Source organism: Erpetoichthys calabaricus, chromosome 2 (assembly GCF_900747795.2).
Source record: "Erpetoichthys calabaricus chromosome 2, fErpCal1.3, whole genome shotgun sequence".
NCBI lineage: Eukaryota > Metazoa > Chordata > Cladistia > Polypteriformes > Polypteridae > Erpetoichthys > Erpetoichthys calabaricus.
In genome coordinates this window covers 230,907,109-230,929,322 of record NC_041395.2, presented here as the reverse complement: position 1 = coordinate 230,929,322, position 22,214 = coordinate 230,907,109, and the positions used below count along the sequence as shown (strand labels likewise).

Sequence of the window (22,214 nt, the reverse complement as noted above, 5' to 3'; positions counted from 1 at the left end):
CCGGCCGGTATAATTTAATAAATGGACCAACAGAAGCTGAGACTATGGAGCTGTTCCATCCTCCATGTGCCAGGAGGCACTGGTCCTCATACAGAAATCCAGCTGAGACAACTGCAGGGTGCTTGGGAGACGGCGTCCAGAAATGCAGCCCTGCAGGGGTCCGTAGGTACCGACAGTGGGGGCTGTCACGGGAGGACCTTTCAGGAAGATACTGCATGGCACCAAAAGCATTCCTGGGTCCAGCTTAAAAAGGAGCCACACATGGACGAGTCAAAGTCAGTAGGCAGAGGGCAGAATTCAGCAGGAGGTAGAGAAGAGGAAGAATTGCTCAAATTATTTGTATTGTTTCTGTGGCTGATTACTGGAGGATTGTAAAGAGGTGCTTGTGAGAATAAAAAATCCTTTATTTTTGTCATATCTTGTGTGCTGTATTTCTGTGTCTGTGGTTTGGGGTCACATATTTTAAGATATATGCAATAAATTTCAAGATACATTTTCAAGTGTCTCAAATTGACATTGCATATGGCAGGCAGAATTAACACTTAGAGACAACTTAAAATGAATTTCAGATATCTTAAAATAATTTTAATAATAATTTTTTTGCATTTATATAGCGCTTTTCTCACTACTCAAAGCGCTTAGCAATTGCAGGTTAAGGGCCTTGCTTAAGGGCCCAACAGAGCAGAGTCCCTTTTTTGGCATTTACGGGATTCGAACCGGCAACCTTCCGATTGCCAGTGCAGATCCCTAGCCTCAGAGCCACCACTCCGCCTATGCGATTTAGTTTTTAAAATATCTTAAAGTCATTTTGCGATATCACCAGAATATGTTTATATTTGAAGATAACTGCAAAACATTTCGAGATGTAGTGCAGTGGTTAAGGCTTTGGACTTCAAACCCTGAGGTTGTGGGTTCAAATCCCACCACTGACACTGTGTGACGATGGGCAACTTACTTCACCTGCCTGTGCTCCAGTTGGAGAATGAAAAGAAATGTGGCCAATTGTATCTGAAATGTTGTAAGTTTGCTTTGGATAAAGACATTGGCCAAATAAATAAATTAAATGCATATCAAGTTATCTAAAATACGTTTTCAGATATTTCAAAATAAATGTGTGCCAAATTCAATATATCTCAAACACAGTGCATTTCAATATATCTCAAATACAGTTTGAGATATTTTAAATTGGCCTTGCATGCATTTTAAGATATGTGAAACGTATTTCAAGATATCTCGAAATCACTTACTGTGAAATTTCTTATTTTTTCAATGGGTCTTCCTGCCAATTCTAAGACACCTTGAAATGTATTTGAGATATCTTAAATTGTATTGTAGATATATAAAATTGCTACTCAAATATCTTTAAATAATTGACTGCCTTTTTAAAGATATCTTAAGATGTATTTGAGATATCTTGAAATACTGCACATTTCTAGAAATCTGAGATGGACCACAGGCACATTTCAAGATAGCATGAAATGAAGTTGAGATATCTAAAAATGTATTTTAGATATCTGAAACATGAGTCAACATGGATATACCTGAAATACATTTTAAGATGTCTTCTTGACATTTTCAGATATCTTAAAAATAACATCCAGACAGAAAGTTCAATTGAAAACAGGCAATTTTACAGGAAGTCATTTTTGTGATCCTGTACCATGAATCAAATTTCTGATATTTTAAAATAAACAGAGTATAACTTTAAGACATTTTGAAATCTATTTGTGATATCTCAGAATGTGTTTAAGATCATTTGAAATAGACGCATTTTCAGATATTTTAAGATATCTTAATTGCAGTTCCAGATACCCTTAAAATACATTTTGAGATATCTCTTAATGTTAATTTGCGTTGACGTATACCAAATGATATTTAAATGTAATAGCACTGCAATAACAGAAACAAAATGGGTACCCCAGCATTAAAAAGAAAACAAGACTTCAGGTTCTTGTCATATTACAAATTGGACACATTGGCTTGCAATTGTGGCTACTGTCGAGATATTGGCTTTATCAATCCAATCCTGATATGGAAATACTGTACTGTAATTAAAATCAGTTTGTGCCTTTATTTGTCCAGTTGATCCAGCAACCATATGCAAAGGACATTCATAACGTCCGCACATGATGGCAGTTCACGTCAAAGCACACTTAGGCCACAGACCATAGACTCGCCAAGACACAAGAGGAAAGTGCAAACACCACATAGTTAATGACAAGTTGGGAGCTAAGGCGAGGTCCATGGAGCTCTAATGACACGACTACCACCCAGTGCATCATTTAGCCACCTTATTCTAAATTTAACCTAAATTAAATCCTTATATGGAATAAATGTGGCTACAGAGTAGGCTTCTTTGACAGACAGAATTTACTTTTTTGATATTAAACTTCATAGCATTTATTGAGCAGCTTGTAGTATTGGGGGATTCATTTTCTCAGTTCAGATAACCAGCAGATAAATAATTCTGTTTTTGTATCCCATGCATCTGTGAACTGGGGACCCAAAAAAAAAACTTGCTGCTAAGGGAAAAATCTGAATATTACATAAACAGCTCTTTCAATTGCTTATCCTTTCATTTCCGTGGCTGGGCAAGACAAAGGCCTGGGGGCAGAAATGTTTTAATTTTTCTCACAGAAGCTCTGTGTCTTTTTGAACAGTCCTTTCCCTGCCAAAAAAAAAAAAAAAAAACTTAAAGAGAACCACTTCTTTGCTCCATAAAGCATCCCCTACAATTGCCTTTGTGGTCCACAATTCTGCTTAAAAAGAGGCTTCCATTTCTTTCCTTCGTGACATGGTTTGTAAACATCGAGCAGCTCACTAACAGACTCTAGGCAAACAAAGCCCAGGCTTGTGAACTGTAGAAGGGGCCTTGTTTTTCTACTTACGCTGCAGCTGGTGTTTTTGCAATGACTTCAATCACGTATGCTCCTGAGGTGACATCTGGAAAGTCTTTTTGACGTTCCTTCAGCTCCTTGGCAAGTCTGTCAAACAAACGTTAGTCAGTGCGATTTCATTTATAATGTCTCACATTTCATTATATAGGAAGGAATATGATTCATCAGTTCACACAAAAAAAGTTACAACAGTCAAACTTCTATGAAATTTTGAAAGTACTACATTTTGGAAGCCATTCGTTTATTAAAATGATGCTCACAAAGATTTTTTTCAGCCTGTCTGCTCTTCCAGGATATGTTTTGTGATGAGAGTGAGCAGAGAATACCATAGAAATACAATGTTTTGCTCTAGGGGGTGTTTAACCTCATTCTAGCAAATTCCCAAGTGGTTTTTCTGTATACAGTGCTGCAATGTCTGCATTTACATTTATATACTTAGCCAACATATTTATCTAAAGTGACTTACAAAATAGGTCAACATCATCAAGTAAACATCTGTCTGGGGACTGTTTGGGAACAAGTGTTACAGGACAAGGCTATAAAATTGATAATCACAAGCTTAGTTACAGTTCTTAGGTTACAAAATCTCACAGCTAATATCAGACAGAACTTGACCAAACAAGAGCGTCTTCAAATGGCTGTCCGCATTCCTGCTGTTACTCTGTTCAGTAACCAGATGATATCAAGAAGAGAAGAACAGATACCTGTTCAAATATCTTATTATAGTAATTTGGGTGATTAATGCCCAACATAATTTATAAATTCCAGTCATGTTTACATGTAAAATCATTTTAATATGAGTTAAAACACGACCATAGTAAAAAAAAGAAAAACGGTTTTGATAAGGAATTGCTTTTTGTAACACCTGATTGATTAGTTTAAGCACATTCAACTGCCGTTGTTCAAAATCTTTGATCAAGTTAACTGTTACGTGTATAGAATGGCATTGTAACTCTTTAGTAAATAAATTCTGAAAGAAAAATGTCCTATTTAAAAAATAATACAGTGGAACCTCGGTTCACGAACGTCTCGGTACACGTACAAATCGGTTTACGACCAAAAAGTTTGCCAAACTTTTGCCTCGGTTCACGACCACACACTCGGTATATGAACAAGCCAGTTTCCCTTTCAGTTTGTACATGTTCAGTCTCTCCCTGTGCATTTCCTGTGCAGTGAGCAAGAGAGAGAGAGAGAGAGAGCGCGACACACACACACACACACAGGCAGCGCGAGAGAGAGACGCACACACACAGGCAGCGCGATAGAGAGGGGGCTGGACGCATAGCATAGGTAGGAAGGCAGTTAAAGAATGCACTGGGCTTGATTTTGTTTTCACTTCTGTTTACAGTGATTGGTTCATAGTGTGCATTGTTGCAATGTTACTTTTCTTGGTGATTTATTAAATTACGGATTTATTCAAATGTTTTTTTTCCATGTGCTTAAAACTTATTAAAAAAAGTGTTTTTAGCCAGCGGTTGGTAGCGCTATAGTGCGAACTATTGCAGTGTTAGTTTTCTCTGTTGTTCAAGGTTTTCTCAGTGTTATTCAATGTTTTTACATTTAGTTTACTATTACGCTGTGCATTCTATGGCTTAATTAACTATATTTGTCCTTAAAAACTTAAAAAATATATATATTTACATACAGTTTGTATGGTCTGGAACGGATTAATTGTATTTACATACAATCCTATGGGGGAAATTGCTTCGGTTCACGACCAAATCGGTTTACGACCAGAGTTTTGGAACGAATTATGGTCGTGAACCGAGGTTCCACTGTAATGTCTTTTGTTACTGTCAGTAGGTCATGGCCTTTTGGCCATGACTACATTTACTTAATTACTGCTAGTGTCAGTTTTATTTTTGATTTAGATGCTAGGTATGTTTGATCTCGCGGTTTTGACTCCTGCTCATTTTTAAGATTTTGCTTTTTGGTAGCTCTATTTCATTCATCCAACATTTTCTTTATCACTAAACAATAATGACCACTTCTCTTTGGGTGTATTGACTATATTCATGGACTAGAAGATGTGAAGGAGACACCAGAATGGTCTGGAAACTTTAAAATAATTAATTCCAGTTTATAAACTTGCCATTTGGCAATAAATGAGGTGAATCCCCAACCCTTTCATGTTATTCTTCTCTTTGTTTTTATACTGAAGTAACAAATATCAATATATGACCTCTGTTAAGGATGAATTATTGAGAAGTGGCCAACCTATGTAGCTCTACTCTGTTGATCTCATTTTAATTTGAACAACAGTAAAAGATGATGTTTTGCCTTGGCTACTGTTAGTCTGAAAGTAAATTACCAAAGAATTCACAGTAGTCTTGTTCTTAAATTACCATTATTCTAAATATTCACCTTAGTAAAAGGATTAGTGTCTGCCTGTGTGTCCATCTGGTGGTTATGTCCCTGTCATTCCAACAGATGGTGCATCAAATTAAAATTGCTTTTACGACTCCCTTAACAAATGACATATAACAGAGACATATACATTGCATGGTGCACTGCAAATATTAACACTGAGGTGTACATTGATTATTTAGATTTCAATCCATCTTACATGGATAGCACAGTTAGTTAAATATAAGTGCCTAAAAGAATAGTCTCCTTTTATTATTCCTGATATGTGCTTTTTAAATATAAAAATTTAATATCACTCTTTGAGTGATTAATATCATTGTTTGAGTTTGGCTAACTAGCAAACAACTCATCCCATTTTTTTTCCTTGTTGTTTAATAAAACTTGAAGACAAACAAGCTTACTAGCTTGGGATAAACCTCCCAAACACTAAAAAAAACAGTAGTAAGAAAACATCAGTGTCTGAATTTAGTTACGGTTGGGCTACAGTATGTAAAAGTCACTGACTTCTGGGATTCCACTCTACCTATCTGTTTTTTATTTGTAGTCTTGAAAACTGGGGCTGCCGAGTCTCTGCATGTCATCATGAAAGAAAATAATGTGAAAAATGATATTTATAATAGGTTAATTAAAAATGAAATACTGGCATGTAACTTATTGCCAATAGTACAACAAATCTATGAGATGGTTTTAAACTCCAGTTTAAGTCAATTTTAAAAATAAACATTTAAGATAAAAAATGTAATTATTGCAAACCTAAAATGACTGGGAGTATTGACACAGGGACTGATAAGCATTAAAATACTGTATGTATACCAATATGTAAAAAAGCGTGAACTTCCTCCCCAAAAAGAAGAGTTCTGATAACAAAGAAGAGCTGAAAACTGTATGTAAGGTGATTTTGTTTTATGAAACTGTCAGATCACCAAAGATGGCAAAGATAATGATCAACTCAGAGACTCAAAATTTTTTAAATATTATGTTAGGATACTAAAACTCACTCGACCTAATATTGGCTTTAAATAAATGATTAGTGAAAAAATTAATTAAGCTAATTCATTCATTTTATGAAAATACACACACACGTCATCATACAGATGTGAAGAACACTTTGGATTACCCATTACAAGTATAATGATAATAAAGGCCAGCAGTCTGACTTTGTTTCTTTCAGGCTGGTAATAGACAACTCAAAAGACTCTTTGCCTCTGGTAATGACACTCAGATCCGTCAGTAAATGAAAACACCTAATACAGTATGCTACAGTTGGCTAAATGGGTGAACTGTTTCTCCATCAGGTGTAGCATGGGTGAACTTGAGCATGAAACTGCAGGAAGAAGTGCACAGTACCATTTATGAACATTAAAAGTCATCAATCTACATTTTGTTTTCAGATTTCTGTAAAAATGACCTTCTTGCAATATTAGAAACAATGCAAAAACTGAACAGTACAAGTCATGCCTCACCAATTACAGCTGTGCTCTTGGCTCATCACAAAGGATCTTGACTCCTGATATTTAAATGACAAATTTATTACAATTTGAGCCAAGAAATGAGACACTGACAGGTTAAAGATGTAGCCTCATTGTGGATATGATTAGTGATTTGCTTGGACAGAATGAGCTTTTGACAGCTGCAAATAATTCTTCCATATGCTTGCTGACCAAGATAACATGTATTGTAAGTAAGAACCTTTTTCTCCAGGTATCAGCCACAGTCAAGGCCAGATTATGATCCTAATTAGATTTGCCACCGTAAGTCTCCAAGATGAACAGGGGCTGACTCATCAAAACCCTTACTGACTAGCAAAAATCCCAGCCAATTATTTGAAATCCAGAAACCACAAAACATATGCTATCATTTAGAAATGTTGGTACTGTTTATATATATATTTTATTTTTATTACAGGCCTTTGATTGCAAATGTGTGCTGAGTAATAGAAAAGTGGTTTTGATATCCATGCATCAATTTGCTGCCTTAGCTACTTCAGCAAGTATTTTGATACAGGAGAGTGATGTTTAATATGTTTAGGGGTTTGAGTCATACTCTCCAGGAAGGGCAGCCATATGAATCAGGCCTAAATTTGTTTTGCCAATATGTGAAATTAAAAATAAAAAAATGATAAAACAAAGCCTCACTAGGCCTTCCTGAATAGAAGTCTTTCATCTTGATTTCCAAAGTCACCTTTTTTCCCAGAACTATAATTAATTAATTCTTCCTCACACTTCCAATTTCAATTTCTTTCTTTCTTTCTTTCTTTCTTTCTTTCTTTCTTTCTTTCTTTCTTTCTTTCTTTCTTTCTTTCTTTCTTTCTTTCTTTCTTTCACCAGTGAGACTTTGCTCAACTAAACTGATGACAGATGACAGGTTGTCAACAATAACAACTCATTCATGCTGGACGTTGCTCTTATTCTCTGCTATATCAATATATTGCACCAACATAACACATGTCAGATTAAATTTAATCCAAAACATTCATATTTCAGTTTACTAGAAGCACGCTTACTTACATGGGAGTCAATGACATCATTCTTACACCAATATACTTCTTCTTAGTAACCACCTTCCCTAGAGAAAAGAAATAAAAATATGAAAAGCAAAATAAACTAATTATGAAAGATTTTTTAAATATTTGCAACCATCTCTATGTGCACCATATGAAAACAAATACTATTTGAGGGTACCATTAAATCATGCAGCAAAAATTGCTTAAATCATAAAAGAGTTTTTAGAAGAATGTTCCCAAGACCTTACTAATACCACTCAAAGAGACCCAGCGATTATTATTTTAATTCCATCATTTTCCATTTATTTAGTTGGCACAGTGTGGAAGTGATTTTAACAAAGCATCATCATTTTCTCACAACACAAAAATTCAAAGTCTACACTTTTGGAAGGATAAAAAAATCTATTTTTACCTTTTGCTTGTCGGTCATGCGATTCTGCAAGAAACTGCCTAATTTTATCAGATGGAATGGCAAAGGAAATCCCAGCTGTCACCTTCAAAGTGTTGATTCCAATCACTTCCCCATCCTATTGATTTAAATCAATTTATTTAATTCTAATAAGACTTAGTAATATATCTTATTTGATTGTTATTTCATTTACCAAATTGTATTAGTACCTTCCAAAAAAGAACTTTACGTAATCTTTCACAACAATGTAGCTCACACCAATAGACAGATTTCAGTAAGAACACAGTACACTCAGGTCAAGAAGAGTTTAACATGAAGTCATGCTGTATAAATTCATGTGAAAATTCTGAAATGACTTTGGGTGATTAACAAATTACAGACACCACAACACATACAAAATAGATCCCTATACCAAATATAGGAAAGATAGGTCACTATATCAAAAGCGAAATCTGTTTTGTTAGAAACCCTTCATCCTCATTTAATTCACCAGTAGATTATTCATATTGCTTCCTTTTACAGTAGGCCCTGTTTCAATGGACTTTACAAAGCATTGCAGTTGATGGCAATCTGATCAAACTTGCTGGCTGGCTTTTCAGTGGTAAAGTCTGTAAGTCTTTAAAAGTTGCAAATAAATACTTCATGATATACATATTACATTATTACAAAACCTGGATCTACCTACTGAATGTTTGATTTACTAATTTTGGACCAACTTTCATTCTACTGTATTGATATTACATTCTTTTGTAGCTCACTGACCTCACAACGCACCTAACTGCATAAAATGAAAAAAATACTGTAAAAACGTGATGAACTAGTCAGCTAACTATTGAATTTTTGTTGTATTTTGTTTAGAGTATTATATTCAGGGCCGGATTAAGACTTTTAGAGACTTAGAAGATTTTGGAACCCCTATTTATATGAGCTACACTCACTCTCAGTGGACGACTGAACATTACACTCGACATAACCAAGACAAGAATGATCATGTGAGCCTCGGTGGATTGTGTGGCACTTACCAGATGCTAATTTTGTTGCATTCCCAAGATTAATATATATCATTAACCTCTATTTTGCAATTTTATTATTTTTATTATTGTATATACTGTATATGTATGCAATTTTTTTCATTTAATGTGGGAGCGCCTTTTTGTGGAACCTGGCTGCACCATTTGCAATTTTGCACCATATGGACCTTGATAAATACAGAAATGGAAAATTTCTGTGGTGCGCTAAGCATGTGCTTATTTTGCTTAAGGGTTAATCTAGCCCAGATTTTAATTTCCATCCATCCATCCATCTATCCATGATCCAACCTGCTATATCCTAACTACAGGGTCATGGGGGTCTGCTGGAGCCAATCCCACCCAACACAGGGTGCAAGGCAGGAAACAAACCCTGGGCAGGGTACCAGCCCACCGCAGGGCACACAGACACCCACACACACACCAAGCACACACTAGGGACAATTTAGAATCTCCAATGCACCTAACCTGCCTGTCTTTGGACTGTGGGAGGAAACCGGAGCACCCGGAGGAAACCCATGCAGACACGGGGAGAACATGCAAACTCCACGCGGGGAGGACCTGGGAAGTGAAAGATTTTAATTTTGCAAAACAATTGTATTGCTTTTTTGCGATGATCAAAAAGTGATTCAATAGCATCTCTGCATTTCTAATAAGACTGACACATGAGCAGAACAAAATGGAAAAGTGAGACAACAAAAGTGGAAAATTCTAACAGCACTTTAACACAGTATAACTGTAGTAGTGCACTTCGTGAGTCTCTATTGCTTGTTAACTCTGTTTTTTTAATCACTCAATTTACTGTATGCATAATGGCTTGACTTTGTAAAATGCCAAGATTAAGAGCATCTGCTAAATAAAGAAATATAATGATATGTTGGAGTAATGTGTTCAGTGGGAAATGCTTGAGCTACTGTTAATGTATGTGCAGAGCCATAAAAAGGTGATCAGTCCCAGACAGCAGCAAGAGTAAATACTAAGGAGAGATAATGCAACTATGAAGTTTAAGGCAGAATATGTTGTTCATTTCCATTTTCTGTCTAGGTTTTTATTTTTTAACACACATGCTGAAATACAATATCAATAGCAATGCAATATCCTGTAGACATCCATGTGCATCAGTTTGTCTGTGCCTGTGCTGTTCAGTTAATTTAACAGATGACTGTAAATACTGTAAAGAGACCTGGCCTTCTTAAGGGTTCCTGTCTGTTAAGGTTAATCTGATTTGTGGCTTCATGACTTTTGGGAATTCTGAAGTGAACCTTGCATGTGTTTTGGTATTATCTTGAATAAACTTCTTATTCTGAAGGAAAAACACTTCTGTAAGAAGAACTAAGCTGTTTTCATTTGACTAAGTACCAAACTGCTCAAGTGTCTTTTTTCTTTTATTTTAAGATTCTTGATTTCCACATTTGATAATTTGAGAATGTAAAGCTACATTCTAAACTGACTAAATGCATCTCTAGTTTGTTAGGTTAGTTCTACCACAAGCTTAGTACAAATATTGTATGCTAGGAAATTGTGGCAAAATATACAGTAACTGGAATGTGAATGACAGGATAAAGAATACAGGTGAGAATATAATAATACTAGTCTTTGTAATCAAACATCACTATTTATATGCTGTATAAAATAATGCTACAAAAGAAGAAGTATACTCTCTATTTGAATTACAAATTTAAATAAATCCAATTTAAATAAATGTCACACTAAATAGAAACATACTCTACACATATAAGTAAATAAATTACTTTGTTAGGATTTTGATACTGCTGAACATCTTTTTGATTATAGGCAGATCATATACAGTAATATAAATATTTTTACAACTTGAGTGCAGCTTGGCTCATATATGGTGGGCAGTATTAAATTTGAACCTGTGACCTTTTAAGTTTCATGACTAACTTCTTGTTCATATTTCCTGCCAAATCAGAAGTTCTTCTCCTTTTAGGATTAAGCCCACACAATAAAATAAATAAAGGGGGATCCATAAATTGAGTTCCTAAGTACACTGGAGCAGCACGATTTTTTAGTACTTCTGCCTCACATCTCGAGTGTCCTGGGTTTACATCCTGACCCAACAATATCTGTGTGCAATTTCCAGATTTTTTTGCGGCATCCCTGTAAGTTTTCTATTGAGAACCTTCTTTTCTTAACCATTCCAAAGATGTTCAATCAACTGAACATTTTATATAGGTATCTATCATAGAACACATTACTACAAGTATTTTTGTATTATTTGGTGAATCTAAATTGGCCTTGAGTCAGTGTGTTCTGTGATGAACTACTGTAGTCCAATGTTAACGTCTGTCTTGTGTTCAGTGCTTTCAGGATAGGTAACTTCCCACCCATGACCTTGTTTTGGTGCAATGATTTGGGAAAAAAATAAATGAAATTTTTGGAAATTGATCATTCAGAGGATTACCTCCACTTTGCGTAACAAGAATAAAATTGACACTAAAAGCACTAAGTAAATCTGTGAATACACCTACAGTAACTTTCTGGAGCTCTCCTATTTGGTAATGTGGTAGCAGTGAGACCTAACAAGCAGCAATGTTGTATCTATCAAAGGGAAAGAACATTAAGATAATTGTCTGATTTAACAAAACAAAATATATACAACACCAGTAACGGTGCACTGCACGATAACGTGCAGTGAATACACTTGACTTGAGCATTCCTAGTTTTCACACTCTTTCTCTGTACGTTTAGCATTTGCTTGCTAAGAGGTTGATGTGCTTGCTACTTCCTGAGCAGCTCTTCTTTTCTCCACCCCAGCGACCCACTTCTTCTCTTCTTTCGTCGGCATCTTGTTGTGTTAAAACTTATTAAGTCAGTGTTTGTGTTGCAATAAGTAGGTTTTCTTTAATATTTCACTTAAGCTGGCACTTAAGTCTTCAATCTGCCTCAAGAATGATTTAAGATATTAAGAGGTAGGGGAAGTGATGGAGAAGGTGGTAGGGATGAGAACGGCGCCCGTACGCATGCACCGCATGGCCGCCCTACTGGCCGCTGCCAAAAGTTGAAACTACAATAAAATAAAATAAAAATAAAAAGGGGAATAACCTTGGAAGTCAATCATCACCCCGAAAGTGGATATTAGACGTCACATAGTATATGTGTTACAAATTTCAGGTCAATAGGACAAATGGTTTGCAAGCTACAGGTGATTTAAAATCCTGGACAGACAAAAGGACAGCCACGGTAGTGTATTATATATAAAGATATTTCATTTTTGTAGCCACATTTTATAAAAAAATGGAAGCAACAAATTAACAGGAAGCAATGGAACTGTTTGAGGCCATCCCAGTTTCACTGATCAGAAAGGTTCACTATATATTTGAGACCATTAAGATCCACATCAGATGAACATTCAATTGCAAAACTGGAAGCAAAAATCATTACTATCCCAGTGCATCCTGAATGTAGAGGTTAGTGTTTTTGCCTTGAGGATGCATCATCGTTGGTCTGAATTCTGTAGCCAGTCATTGTGTGTCAGATGTTTACCCCATCTCCATGTGTCTTTTGTTGGTTTTCTTTCAAGTAATTTGTTTTTTTCTCCTACATCCCCAAATATGTGTGGGTTGGCTTAACTGGTAACAATATACTGACATTAAGTTGAATAAAAGTGCATGTGCGCTGCAATAGCCCAATGTTATTTCTCACATTATGTCAAAAGTTTCCATCCCTTACAATTAATTTGATTAAGTGGGTTTGAAAATGTAGGTATTGTATGTATGTGAAATTTCGCATCGCCATGTGTGCTGGCTCCAGGTGAGAGCTGCCCACTTTGTGAAAAGATAAAATGACATTGAAAGTAAGAATGGCTTTCTCACAACCATATCACAGTATATGCCAAATAATTTATTTTAAAGTATTTCTCAGACTTTTTATAACTGAATTAATGAAAATAATTTTATTTCCTACTTGATTCCGACTTCATTCCATCTTTTCATTTTCTTCATCTACTCATTTCTGGATAGTTTCATTGGAAATCAGAGGTTACCCTAGCAGCATGGCAAGGAGCAGCTTAGTTCATCTCATGGCATGCTAACTCACACATGCTAACTGAAACTGGGCTTATTTAGTGCTTTCACCAACAATAATAACAGGACTTTAAACAACACGGCTCCTTGTGTGACCTTTAACCTAACCTATATTACAACTGTAAAAGGATGTACAGTATATGTGAATAAATGTGTTATACAGATATACAAGAAGGTTAAAGGTGGGTTTTTTAAGACAGTGGTACAATAAGCAATGAAGTACGCTGCTGAGACATGTGCAGTAAAGGGAGAGCAGGAGGAAAAGGACAGAAAAAGAAATGGGAAAATCAGAGGCACAACAAAAGTGGGAGAGATATCTAAGAAAGCACAGAAAAGCAGGTTGAAGTGGTATGGACATGTGATGAGGAGAGACAATGAACATGTGGGTAAAAGAGTGATGGGAATGGAATTACAGGGTAAGAGAAAGTGAAGGAGGGAGGCCAAAGTGGAGGTGAATAAATAAAGTAAAAGGAGATCTGACTGGCGAGGAGGTGCAGGACCAAGCTGTCTGGAGAAGGCTGATCAAGCACATTGACCAACATAGAAGTGTGGAAAAATGAAGAAGAAAGAGTGTTATAGAGCAATATAACAGATTGTGCTAATAAAATGTTGAAAGCAACAGTCTAAGTAAACCAACAAAATTAACAATCAACATCTTTTAACATTATTTTAATAGAACACAACATTTTAAAACCTGTTTCAACCTAATTCAGGGTCCATGAGGTCTGGAGCATATTTAGGCAGCATTGGGAATTATTTTACTTTAAATGCTGTGAAATAATGCAAGTTTTTACTATGCCTTTAGGGAGATGCTGTGTAGCTCTTTCATCTTCTTTGGGACACAAACTCATTTATGACTTGCTTATTATTGTAGTTCATTCCTAACTCTTGTGTAAAAGGTTGCTTTTAAGTCAATTTGCATGAAAAAAAATACAATTCTGTTTATATACATGGTTGATTACTAAAGCATGCAGGAATATTTCAGATAAAATTAAATACATAAATAAAAATTTAAATATGCAAATAAATAAATGTACTGTATTATGAAATAATACATGAAATAAATTAATGAGTACTGTCTTTTGATTGGCGAATTGCTTATGAAGTGTGTGTGCAGATATGAGTGCATGAAAAGGATACCCAGAAATACCGTGTGAAGTGGCCTTTAATTCGAGAAACTCCAAATTCATCATCTGGACTTTGCATCTAAAATGTCCGCTGTAAATGTGGCACTTAATGGCCAAAGATATATGTCCACTCTACCGATGATGCACCAATCAAAACACAGCACTTGCTAGAGCCCACCCTCTCTGCCTGGATGGACATATTTCATGTTGTGCATAGTGTCAATGAAATAAATAAACGATTAAACGAGCAACAAAAAAACACATTTCATGACACCTTTAATTATTTATGCTCACAAATCAATTTATTATTTATTTATTGTCACATTTCACAGTCTGTTTATTTATTTGCAGATATTCCATATTAAAGCAGCTTTTTCTAAAGCATATTTGCCCTCATATTATATCCTTTTCAGATAACTCAAAACCTCTCTAGATGTGAATTAGTTCAATTTCAGAATATTGTAAAGATCATTGTTATAGATTTCATGATGTACTAAAGTGGAGAAGACTAAAAGCAGTGTAAGCTGAAACAATGGCCAACCAGACATTAGACTTTCACTGTAATTGTTTACTTGCTAGGAAGTCCTGTAATCTAAAAATACAGGCAGAATCAGACATGTTTTTAATGCTTATAGCTGAAAATACAAAACCTGTGGAGATTTCTTCTTTACATTTTATCCTCTCAGTTCACAGAAGCAGAAAGACATGAAATCCACTGAGTACTGACTTGTCTTAGTTTCTTATGGCAAGTAAAATGATTATTTACTTATCTATGTGTTTCATACACTCTCCTTTCTGTGACATGTTAATACAGTATAGTATATTATAATGTGTTCAAATGACATTGAAGAAAAAGGGTACGCTTACCAGATTTACAAGGGGACCTCCAGAATTTCCATACTGTAAAAAAAGAAGACACAAGAAAAGCCATTTTTGAGCAGATACTGTGCATGATCACATCTGATACAACACTAGTTAATGTTTTGAAATTGTCCTTAAAGTCTCTTGCATGTAATATGCTCTCATTTTATAAGTGGCTAAATAGTCTTTTTATTCCCATTGGTTCACTTTTGTGAACACGCACTATTTTAGATGATGTTAAGCTGTAACAATATTCTGCTAAAGGATATTTTACCATGTACAAATTTCATTTCCATTCCATTAAATTGCATTTAACTCACAACCCTGCAGGAAAGAATAGTTTTCTGAAAAAGCAGACAAGTCCACTCTTATTGCTTAGGAACTAAACTAATATTCAAACCAGCTAAACAGTGACCTCTACTGTACAACCTTATGCACAATATAATGTCTCAGTGTCTGAATGATAGCAGTTGCAGCATCATTACAGTATCCGTCCATTCATTATCCAACCCGCTATATCCTAACTACAGGGTGACGGGGGTCTGCTGGAGCCAATCCCAGCCAACAAAGGGCACAAGGCAGGAAACAAACCCCGGGCAGGGCACCAGCCCACCACATGGAGCACACACACACACCCAGCACACACTAGAAACAATTTAGAATCGCCAATGCACCTAACCTGCATGTCTTTGGACTGTGGGAGGAAACCCACGCAGACACGGGGAGAACATGCAAACTCCACGCAGGGAGGACCCGGGAAGTGAACCCAGGTCTCCTAACTGCGAGGCAGCAGCGCCACCGTGCCACACTCATTAAAGTATTGAGCATTTATCACTCTTAACCTGAATGCATTACATGTTTCGTAATATTTCCTACTTGTCTTCAATTGCCATTTTGGAGTGTTCTAAATAGATAATGTAGGGAATGGTATCTCATAACCTGTTGGAGTAAATAAGCAGTGTGCACATCCTTTTTTTCTTCTAGAAATCTGAGGTTATTTCACAAACTACACTGTACAGTGCAAACTGCTACAAAAGAAAGGGTTCATTTAACAGAAAAATCAACACCAGGCTGAAATGGAGTAAATGGTCTATAGTAATGGGTGTTCACAGTCTTTGTGGCTCCCAGACTTTAACCAAATCAATTCCTTTATTATTATCTGACGTTAAATGGGGTCCTGTGACAACAATAGAAATTTAATTTTTAAAATAGAGTGGAAAGACATTAATAAATTAAAAACAGTTCCAGAATGGAAGTGGTTCAAATCTAAATCCAAATCTTTTAAGGGACATTTAGGAATCATAATAGTGGTCCATTAGAACCATAAACTTAATCACTGCCATAAAGTAATCAGAATGCCATGCACTAATAAATACATCCTTAACTTTAAATGTTTTCAAGATAATGAAGACAAAAACCATAAAATCAATAATGGTGAGAAAAATTGAACCCCAGTCCCAATTCAGGATACTTCCTTATAATGAAAAAAGGTGGCATATGCCTGGTTAAAGATGTTTTATTTAATACATTTATCCTTCTATTTCATATAACACAGTCAGCAAAATGGCCTTGTCCTTTGACAGATTGCAACAGATTGAAATTACATTCCTTTTCGAGTGTGCTTAGATTTGAAGTAATTACTTGTAGAGTTCAGCTAGCTGTTCCCAAGGAAGAGAACAGAAAAGAGTTCTTCAACCATTATGTTCATTTTCTTATTCTATTCTCTGCTGGTTTTACTTTGTAAAAAGATAGATTTCATTACACCCCAGCAGACCACTTCAAGTGTAGGAAAATGCATCTTATTTGATTTTTTAAAGACAGGAAAAGACAGGCTAAAATACTATATGTTAAATAACCACAGGATGTCCTACAGTTACTCAAAACTACAGCTGTGAGATACTAAACATGCCTATCCATTTTATGTTGTTCCATACTCCTCACCACACCCACTTCACTACCTCTTGAATGTTATAATAATCAGTCACTATGTCTCATAATCAATCTGAACATACTGTAGACGTTCAAACCTTAATCCCATTCGGAGGTTCCAAAGATGATTTTGTTTTAACACTAAAAAGAGTAGTCATAAATACAAGCAGGGATCTGAAAACATAACTGTTCTGCTGTGGAATCACACCACGATCAGTCCTAGTACAGAGATTTGCACTGTTGTAACTGCCACTGGCCAGCCATAAATCCACAATGTGTGAATTACAAAGGCCCTCAGAAGCAGCTCCTTAACTGTGTGAGCTAATAGAAGAACTGAGATGGATCATGGTGTGATTCCATGACAAATCACTTGGCTGTGCTGGTGCTGTGCAAAAATGTTGGGACTGAGTGAGAGAAGCTCAGTTGACGTCACCATGAAGTGCAGTCTCTGCGTGTATAAGTATAAAAATTCTCTTATTAGCTCACACTGTAGAGGAGTTGATTCTGAGGGTTTTTATAATCCAGATATTGTGGGTATATGGCTGACCACCTGTAGCTACCACAGTGCAAATGTCCGAACTGGAAAGGATCATGGTTTGATTCCATGACAAAATGAGTCCATACTTACCACACATGCACAAACACAATGGCACATGCAAGAACACAATTTGACAACCCCAGCCATTATGAAAAATAATAATTAAAATGAATAATAACAATCCATACATTAATAATGGCATCAGTCTGGATATAATCCATGTCAGAGTTGCGAAGTCCCAGTTCCTTGCCTCCACGCTGTGTTGTGCTCACAATGCCAGTGGTCACTGTATTTTGGAGGGAGAATGGGCTTCCAATGGCCACCACAAACTCGCCAGGACGAAGATCAGCAGATCGACCAAGAAGCAACACTGGCAGCTTGCCCTGAAAAATGGAAAGGAGAATAGGAAAATCCTGTAAATATAACCTTGAGGGGTATAATGCTATAGCTGCAGGCAAAACAAGATCTTAGCTGAGCCGGCACCAACCTGCACGATTATACGCCTGCACTAAAACCAAAAACAAGCTGCTTTAACATGAGTTTTGCTTTCATTAAAAAAACCAGAAGTGATTCCATTCGGAAAAGAATCAAATACTTTTATGTGAAAGCCTAATGTTGGTAGGCAAAAAAAAGGGATTCAGCTGAAGCAAAGTTTAAGTGATTCATTGCTATGAGTCATTCAAAAATCTGATTTTTATTTTAATGGACTGTGTGATATAGTTATATTTCCTCACGGGTGGTAAGTAGAAAAAATAAAAGGTGTTGTTACTTCTATGAAAAAAAGGTACACCAATGATTTGTAACAGGAGGGTGGCACTCCAGCCTCGCAAATCCATCAGAGAGCATGCAGATGCTGGCTTGGTCACTGTTTGCATGGAGTTCATATGTTCTTATATGCACATATGAGTTTTAATCTAGGTAGGCCATCTTTCCTTCCATGTTCCAAAGTTGCTTTAGGTTATCTGGTGACTCTTAACTGGCTTGCTGTGAGTGACATTCTATTCAGGCTTTTTTCTTAAATTGTGCCTGATGCTGTCTGGCCATGCTTTAGTTCTGTCAGTACCCACTGCTTGAATTAATCAGATTTCGGAAATGGATGGATGGATAAATGATGGTCCTGAGACCACAGTCTGGGTGCTGGTTTTTATGTCTCTGCTCTTAACTAAATTAATGAGATGGTTCATTCCAACTCTTCAAATTTTCCAATATGAATTTGACGTCTATGCATTGGCCTTCTATGTGAATGAGATAGATAGATAGATAGATAGATAGATAGATAGATAGATAGATAGATAGATAGATAGATAGATAGATAGATAGATAGATAGATAGATAGATAGATAGATAGATAGATAGATAGATAGATAGATACTTTATTAATCCCAAGGGGAAATTCACATTTTTTTTTTAGATAGATAGATACTTAAAAAAAGAGAAAAATAAAAGTAGAAAAATAAAGTCATACACGGAGCTGCTGAAAAGGCTGCCACTCTCGGCGGCGCCACTACTACTGTAGAATGAGGCCATCAGTCTAGAGTTTACTATTGCTGTTGGGATAGAGACTGACTTTCCATAAACCTGAACTAGATTTGGCAGGTTAGAAAATGGATGAATAGGATGATGAGAAAATTACTCCTCAGTATTAACTCAACAGTATGAGTGTGCCCTGAGATAGGGTTGGTTGCTGCCTTGCACCAGTACTGGGATGGCACAATATGACTTCGAAACAGATGGATGAATGTAAGTTGTCAAAGGTTTTAATTGTATAGTTAATTTTTTCTTTTTTTTCTTGTTTTCTTGCATTCTCATTATTGTTAGGCTGCTGGGGTAAGAAAATGTCTGTTCCATTAGCGGAAGTCATTAGTTAGTAATTAAGAATGTGGTTGGAATGAAACCTTCCAGTCACTGTGACTCTCCATACACTCTCTTCAGATGTTTGATATCCCTGACACTGTGAACAGCAAGTGCTTTAAAAGTATAAGACTACAGTTATGAAAACCTTTTCTTATGTGTACCATTAAGAGACTAGGTCATTGAGTGAGTGATGAAAGAGGGGTCATTAAATTGAAAACTAAGTCATTTATGAATTGAAACCTTCACCTCCAGACCACACAGCATTCTAAAATAAGACCAAGAACATGGCATCTAATTAAAGGATGTGCTCTAGTAACACCAAGATCTGGCTACTATTAAAGAAATGTGGTGTAATATAAAACAGCAGACACTGCAGGTCCCCATGATGAGAATTAGGATTACTGCAGAAAATGCAACAGAAATAAATAATTTGCATAAAAGATAGATATTTGTTGTGAAAGAAATAGATATCTCCAGGGGTGGCTTCTCAGTTTCCTATCATTTCTTTTAAAATGTTGTTAGTTTAACTGCAGCTCAAGCCATTTCCTGTAATGGCTTCCACATGAAATACAATAATGAATATACTTTATAAAAACGTGTAAAGACATTGCACATAGTATGCCAAGCCAACAAACCGTAAATCACTGTTAACTTAAAACATACCTGTGATCCTTCAAACAGGAGCTATAAAGAATCCCATCTTAGCATGCTGAGGCAGCTTCACACTGAGTGCAGCTTTCTTCTTTTAATTTTGCACACATAATATATTTTGGAAAGTGAAATTCTCACTATTTTTCGCCTGGGGGCAAGCAAACTCTGGGGGCAAGTTTTCAACAACCTAAACATTGCTACCACATCTAGAAATAATATAGGTTCAAAAGGGTGAGATAAACTGAAACCATTTGATATCTGTTAATCCATTAGAGTAGAGCTCAGGCACTGTGACATGCCAAAGCAGTCACTTAGACAACCAGAGGCAAGGAGAGAAACTCAGAAATGATTAATAAAGATTGTGTATCCTAATTGGTTACCCTTTTGTAAGCCAGTTTAGAATGATCTGAATTCTCAACTTGTAGTTGATGTATTGGTTTATACAGCAGTGAGTAAGCAAATTATTATGAATGCTATACTAACACTCATAGTGTCTACTTTTTCTCTCAAAACAGCCTCAGTTCTTTGTGACATGGATTCTACGACTATTGTATACATTCCTTTGAGATTCTGGTCCATATTGACATGATTGTACCATAAAGTTCAGCAGATTTGTCAGCTGCACATTAATGCTGCGAATCTTCCATTCTACCACATCCCAAAGATGTTCTACTGGATTCAGATTTGGTGACAAGGAAGGCCACTGAAGGACAATGAACTCATTGCCTTGTTCATGAAACCAATTTGAGAAGACTTTTGCTTTGTGACATAGTGCATTATCATACTGGAAGTATCCTTTAGAAGATAGTTAAATTGTGGCCATGAAGGGATGCACATGGTCAGCAACTATACTCAAATACACCATGGCATTCAAGCCATGATTGATTTCTATCAATGGACCCAAAGTGTGCCATGAAAACATTCCCCACACCATTACACCACCACCACCAACTTGCACTGTAGACACAAGTCAGGTTGGGTGTGTTAAAGTCATGCTGTTGGCGACAAATTCTGACCCTTACATTTGTGTGTCACTGCAGAAATCAAGATTCATCTGACCAGTATATGTTTTTCCAGTCTTCAACTCTTCAGTTTCAATGAGCCTGTGCCCACTGCAGCCTCAGCTTTCTGTTCTTGGCTAACAGAATTGAAACCCATTAAGGCCTTCTCCTATTGTAGCCCGTCCGCCTCAAGTTTTGTCATATTGTGAATAATGATGTATCAGCGCTACTTAAAACGTACTATATCGCCCAGTGGCTCTGGCGGTATAACACTGTTGGACAGCTTCAGAGGGCACAGGGGCTGCTGGGAAGAAGACTGAGCAAATAGGCCCTTTAAAAAGGAACCTGAAAGATAGTGGGGGATTCACGATTGTCAGTCTGTTTCTTCATATGCCTCTCACACTCAGTTGGGTTACAACTCATCCCTTGGATTACAGTTTCCATCTGGATGTATGTGCTGTCCTATGTCAGCTTGTCTGTGTGAGTTTGTCTTGATTGCATATGTCTTTGTCTGGATAGCACTCCTAATCAACTCACTCTGTATCAGGAACTGGTAGGACAAAACTATAAATTCCATTATTTGATTAATATATTCATCATTATTTATCTGTGCCGCTGTGTGTGAGCGTATGTGTGCTGAGTCAAGGTTGGATGTGTTCCTGGGTCCCCACAAATAAAATAAAACAAATCATTATTCTTAGCATCATTGGGACAGCTACAATGAGATGCTTTTCTGCTCATCATAGTTGTAGGAAGTTGTTATCTGAGTTACTGTAGCCTTCCGTCATCTCAAACCAGTCAAGCCATTCTCCTGTGACCCCTCTCATTAACATGGTGTTTCGATCACAGAACTGCCACTCCTTGGATGTTTTTTGTTTTTTCAATAAACCCTTGAGACTGTTGTATGTGAAAAATCAAAATACATCAGCAGTTACAGAAATACTCAAACCAGCTCATCTGGCACTAACAATCATATCACTGACGTCACATTTTTTCCCTATTC

The 22,214-nt window shown here is 36.4% G+C and overlaps 1 protein-coding gene across 1 annotated transcript in view; it reads right to left on the bottom strand.

The window, feature by feature from the left end:
* The window catches only part of htra1b (HtrA serine peptidase 1b), a 152,813-nt gene that overhangs the window by 15,756 nt on the left and 114,843 nt on the right, over window positions 1-22,214 (bottom strand). Inside the window, exons 4-8 of the mRNA XM_028795231.2 lie at window positions 17,894-18,088; window positions 15,245-15,277; window positions 8,180-8,294; window positions 7,772-7,829; window positions 2,889-2,984 (exon numbers count right to left, since the gene is read on the bottom strand). Coding sequence (XP_028651064.1) covers window positions 2,889-2,984; window positions 7,772-7,829; window positions 8,180-8,294; window positions 15,245-15,277; window positions 17,894-18,088 — 497 coding nt within the window. The remainder of the gene's footprint in view (window positions 1-2,888; window positions 2,985-7,771; window positions 7,830-8,179; window positions 8,295-15,244; window positions 15,278-17,893; window positions 18,089-22,214) is intronic.